Source organism: Malus sylvestris, chromosome 6 (genome assembly GCF_916048215.2).
Source record: "Malus sylvestris chromosome 6, drMalSylv7.2, whole genome shotgun sequence".
Taxonomy (NCBI): domain Eukaryota; kingdom Viridiplantae; phylum Streptophyta; class Magnoliopsida; order Rosales; family Rosaceae; genus Malus; species Malus sylvestris.
Window position 1 is genome coordinate 5,911,507 of NC_062265.1, and position 5,628 is coordinate 5,917,134.

The 5,628-nt window shown below is 38.8% G+C and overlaps 1 protein-coding gene across 1 annotated transcript; it reads left to right on the plus strand.

The window, feature by feature from the left end:
• The first annotated feature begins 649 nt into the window (after positions 1–649).
• On the plus strand, positions 650–3,111 carry LOC126627128 (beta-amylase 3, chloroplastic-like). The gene is made up of 4 exons (XM_050296552.1): positions 650–1,252; positions 1,482–1,692; positions 1,947–2,057; positions 2,192–3,111. The coding sequence occupies exons 1-4, from the start codon at positions 726–728 to the stop codon at positions 2,981–2,983; spliced, it is 1,641 nt and encodes a 546-aa protein (XP_050152509.1). The 5' UTR covers positions 650–725; the 3' UTR covers positions 2,984–3,111.
• Positions 3,112–5,628: the final 2,517 nt, after the last annotated feature.

The following is a 5,628-nucleotide window of genomic DNA, read 5'->3' on the forward strand; positions in this document are numbered from 1 at the left end:
GAGAAAACTGCAGTAATGGTTCCTTAATTTTAATGCAATTGGACCGTTGGTCATTTAACTCATCAAAATGTGTAGCTATGGTCATTTTCGTCAATTTCGTCATAACCTCCGTTAAAATGACTCATGGTTGAAGAACCATTACAAAAATTGGGTTAAGGTTGATGAATCATTTCTCTAATTAGGTTAAAGTTCAGGAACCACTCCGATTGGATTAAAGTTAAGAACAATTTTCACTTTTGTTTTCTATATTTCTTCCTTGATTTAGCCTCACGTATATGGCATGTAAGTCATTTTGACAAAAGTGATGAAGAAGTTGATAAAAAAACATAACTACACGTTTTTTAGTTAAAAGATCATTATTCCAATTCAATTAATGTTAAATGACCACTGCTGCAATTTGCTTCTAATTTAAACGCCAAAATTCCGTGTAACCAAAAAGGAAATTCACATTTTCCTGGAAATTGTAAGAATGGAAGAGGTGTAACCACGTATACCGAAAAAAAAAGTGAGCTGAGTCAGACCAACAAATAAAATAAAATATGAGCCGAGCTGCTTTTGATCTCTTGCACTTTTTCTCTTTTCAACTGGATCCCACCAAACCGCCCATTCCTCAAGAGGGAATTTAATTTTATAAATAAGGACGCAACCCCTTCATCCATTTTCATCACTTTTTCTCTCTTCCCTTCCCTTCCATTCAAACCCCAAAACACACTTCAGAAAATACAATGACGTTAACTCTCCGTTCTTCAACTTCGTTCGTCAATCTTAAAGACCATAAGGGCCTTAAAACCTCCGAAGACTCCCCCGGCACGATATGCTTTGCGCAAATCAAGCCATCATGCCGTCTACGGGCTAAGAGTTCAATGCAAGAAACACGGCTCTTGCACGAGAAGAACTTAATGACCATCTCTGATGGAAGGAGAGAGTTGCTTCATGCACTACCCAATATTGCTCACACCAGCACTGACAACAAGGTGCCTGTGTACGTGATGCTTCCGCTAGACACGGTAAATCACGGAGGACATTTGAATAAGCCGAGAGCAATGAATGCGAGTTTGATGGCCCTGAAGCAAGCAGGGGTTGAAGGAGTTATGGTGGATGTGTGGTGGGGATTGGTGGAGGTGGACGGACCTTCCAAGTACAACTGGGAAGGGTATGCCGAGCTTGTGCAGATGGTGCAAAAGCACGGCATGAAGATCCAAGTCGTCATGTCTTTTCATCAGTGCGGAGGAAATGTTGGAGACTCATGCAGGTGTGTTTGGTGGTTCTAATTGCAGTATATTATGTTTAATGTTCTCTATAACTTACACAACACGAACAGCCATGCTATTGGATTTTTAATGGAACCTTTGACATGCTTAACATAAAAGTGCTTATGAGCAAAAAGTGCTTTCTATGTTTTTGCCCAGAGTTTGATCTAACTCCACCTAGTGTGGATTTATGCAGCGATTCACTAAAGCACAAATTTTATGAATTTTCAGCATTCCTTTACCTCCATGGGTGCTTGAAGAAGTCAGCAAGAACCCTGACCTTGTTTACACAGACAAATCAGGCAGGAGGAATCCCGAGTACATATCCTTGGGATGTGATTCATTGCCTGTTCTCGGAGGAAGAACTCCTATTCAGGTCTACACCGATTACATGAGGAGCTTCCACGACAGATTCATTGACTACTTGGGCGACGTTATTGTGGTAATTATCTGCAACAAAAATGTTAACTCAACTTTATGCTATTATTTTTGTAGTAGAAATTCAAAAGTTCAAAAAACTAGACATAAAGAGATTTTTGCCGGTGTCCGACTGGAAAAATAAAAAAAGATTTTCAAACAGAAGAAAACTAATTTGGGCTAGGACAAACTGGCATCATTCGACGAATGTCAACATTCGTCTCAAATTACAACGGACTTGTTTCAAATTTCGAAACTCAATTCCAATTACTTGTACAGGAAATTCAAGTAGGCATGGGTCCTTGTGGGGAGCTCAGATATCCAGCTTATCCAGAAAGCAACGGAACTTGGAGGTTTCCTGGAATCGGGGAATTCCAATGTTATGACAAGGTAATTATTCTAAACAGAAGCCCTTATTCCATTTCTGCTGGCCAATTAAATTACCCTAAACCGAACCACATCATATTTCGATAATTTATTTTTGTGATATTCCTTATTCCTAAACAAGTTTTTATGTCAAGCAGTACATGAGAGCTTCCTTGGAAGCATCAGCAGAGGCAATGGGGAAGAGAGATTGGGGAAGAAGTGGACCACATGATTCCGGCCAGTACAATCAATTTCCTGAAGACACCGGATTTTTCAAAAGAGATGGAACATGGAACACTGAGTATGGACAGTTCTTCCTTGAATGGTACTCCGGAAAGCTACTAAGACACGGAGATAGAATATTGTCAGCTGCGAAAGGAGTATTCCAAGGATCTGGAGCTAAACTATCCGGAAAGATTGCTGGGATTCACTGGCACTACGGATCAAGATCACATGCGGCTGAATTAACTGCAGGCTACTACAACACAAGACACAGAGATGGTTACGTACCAACAGCCAGGATGTTCAGCAAAAACATGGTTGTATTAAACTTCACATGCATGGAAATGAAAGATAGAGAACAGCCAGAACATGCAAATTGCTCACCAGAAGGTCTGGTGAGGCAGGTAAAGATGGCGACCAAGAGTGCTGGAATTGACCTAGCAGGAGAAAATGCCCTGGAGAGGTATGACACTGGTGCGTTTGCACAAGTTTTAGCAACAAGCAGATCAGATTCCGGCAATGCACTAAGTGCATTTACATATCTCCGAATGAACAAGAGATTGTTCGAGGCCGATAACTGGAGGAACATGGTTGAATTTGTGAGAAGCATGGCAGAAGGTGGCCGGAACAGAAGTCTTTCAGAGTGCGACTCTACCGGAAGCGACCTCTTTGTTCGTTTTATCAAAGAGAAGAAAGTCGAGAAAACCAAGGAAACTGTTCTTGTGTAAAGATGCTAGAAATTATTTGTTTCATTATTTTGTTCCATCACAAGCTTTTGTAGGGTGTGATCTCACCTATATGATGGTTCAGTCTTTTAAATAGGATGAAATATATGGTGGAAACCTCTTCATGGTCATGTCCTGGCTTCTTCAACTAGAATGCACCTTCATTGTGAAGCAACTTGGTTTTGACATTAAGTTTTATGGAATTAAGCTCTAATCCAACCTTTGATTTATCGAAAAGTTAAGTCGAGTTTGCTAACTCTTTTAACTAATTTTTTTGGTAAATCAACGACCGGCTAGAGTTTACCTCCAAATCTGCGGTCAGGTACTAGATATTCACAACTCAGGTGTATTCAATGTCTGTTTCAATCCTCAAATAGCATCTTTTGAAAAAGAAGAAAAAAATAACCAAAAGCAAAAATAATATAGCCGTTAAATCGTGTTGTTAAGTTTGTACAACCTTTCTACTCTAAAAAATATTTTCTTTTATTTTACTCTTAATTTTTTATAAAATTGTTATCACATATTTACAAATTTAATTTACAATTTGCGTAGATTTGCATAAATGAGGATAATTAGATTGACTTTTAAGGTTTTTAATTAGGACATATGCCACTTGTAAGAGGTCTTAAGTTCGATTCTAGCCAAACGTGAATTTGAACAACATTATTGCTAGCCTATTATGAGTCTAACATCATCCCCTCCCCTTTATTGCTAGCCTATTCGGAAATTAGGTTCAAGAATCAAGAATGCTTACATCATGCGTGTGATGAACGCAATACTGTCCAACTTATGCTCTGATACCAAACTGACACATCCCGACTCAGATTGTCCATTATGACTCCGAATCGAGTGGTGCTGGCCGACACCTGGAAGGTAACGAAACCATAAAGTGTAATGGTGTGGAATATGTGAATAAATTTAAACCTAAAAATGCCTAAATATGAGAGCGCTATGAGCGGAAATGAACTCATTTCACACATGATGTCAGAGCATAAGTAAAGTACAGTAGAGTGGATTGAGAATCATATCATTGAAGGTAATCTCCAATGCCAAGATTTACCACGAATCCTCATTGATAAGAAAGCTCAGCTATTAAACCTGGAGGGGTGAAAACAAAACAAGGGTAAGTGGGCCTGAAAATAAATTGTTAATAAAGACCTTCTAAAATGTTATAACCCCTCGCTGTAAAACCTGTATAGTTTCTAGAAAATTATACCATGTATAAGCATAAAATCAAATGTAAATCAATAGTAAATCCGTAAATATTCCAAATCATTACATATCAGTAGCAACATAATAAAATCAGGTGCTCATCAATCTATGCTGACACATGAGTCGGAGTTGCCTAATGCAACCTGTACGACTCATACGCAACCTATATGACAGTGCCGGAGTCGCCTATTATTGCAGTCTGTACGATAGTGGCAGAGTTGCCTATAACACAAATCTAGTCATGTCATAACTCAATCATTTTAAATAACACAATAAACTCACATAAACTTACCTGCATGTCCCTCTTTCACCTTAGCCCTTCAAAGCATTCACAGTAATTGTATGTAGGTAATATGCATATGGATATGCCATGATGCAATCTAAAACTCAACCATATCATAGTATTTTAGAATATATAAATATATATGACATGGCATAAAATGCATAAATCAATTTAAAAGCACGTGTGGAATTATCAATCATATATATATATATATACGATAAAAAGGAAAAGACCCACTCACCTGAGATCCGCGCTACGACTCCCTAGCACGAATATCGAGACATCACGAACCATTGTCGCCTATAACAATTATCAAATCACATCTCAGAGTTCTTATCGATAGAACACATAACTTACATAAAACATATCCCCAAGGACGTTCTAGAATGATTTGTAACTCATTGACCAAAAGTTAATCGTTGATCAAAGGTCGAAGGTAGGGTCCATAACCCTACATAACTCAATCCAGAAGATCTGCACCTTTCCAATCTGTAACTTCCAGAGATCCACATGATGCTTCTAGAATAACATACTAAAATCATACCACGATTCGACGGTCGGATCTCCGCCAATTGCCAAAATGAAGTGACGGCTGACGTTTTATTTTATGAACTTACAAATCCAATTCGGGAAGATTCGTACGTCTGATTCCCAATCCGTAAGTTCCTAATATCCTCAAATATTACTTACTATAATGTATTAAAGTTTGATGACAATCCAACGGTCGGATCGTCGATTCATATTATGATGAAGTAGCGGTCTCTATCAAAACTATGATCAACCGATGAAATTTTATCAATCGGACTTCTCAAAGGGAATTAGGGTATTAAATTCAGCCTAGGAAAGTTAGGAGTGCCTTGGCCCACCCGCCTCGGCCACGCGCCACCGCAGACAACTGCTGGCCGTCTTGACTCGCCGGTAAAATCAACTTTTTCTAAAAAATCTCAAATTCACATAAATGAAGATCTCAATGAGTAGATCAAGTTTTATACCTGTGGTCAAGTCCAATTTGACCGGGAAAAGCTCCAAATCATCGTGAACCCGTTGGAACCCTAGAATTTAGGTGTTTTTGTTTCGTCCTCAAATTAACTCCGATGATCCAACCACTGATTGGGCTTTGTTCTTGACCTTTTGAGGAGTGTTTTGGTGGTGA

Excerpts from the sequence above, each read along its gene's own strand:
- LOC126627128 (XM_050296552.1), top strand. The coding sequence starts at position 726 with ATGACGTTAACTCTCCGTTCTTCAACTTCGTTCGTCAATCTTAAAGAC. Across the intron at positions 1,253-1,481 it reads AATGTTGGAGACTCATGCAG|CATTCCTTTACCTCCATGGG; the intron begins GTGTGTTTGGTG and ends ATGAATTTTCAG. Across the intron at positions 1,693-1,946 it reads ACTTGGGCGACGTTATTGTG|GAAATTCAAGTAGGCATGGG; the intron begins GTAATTATCTGC and ends TTACTTGTACAG.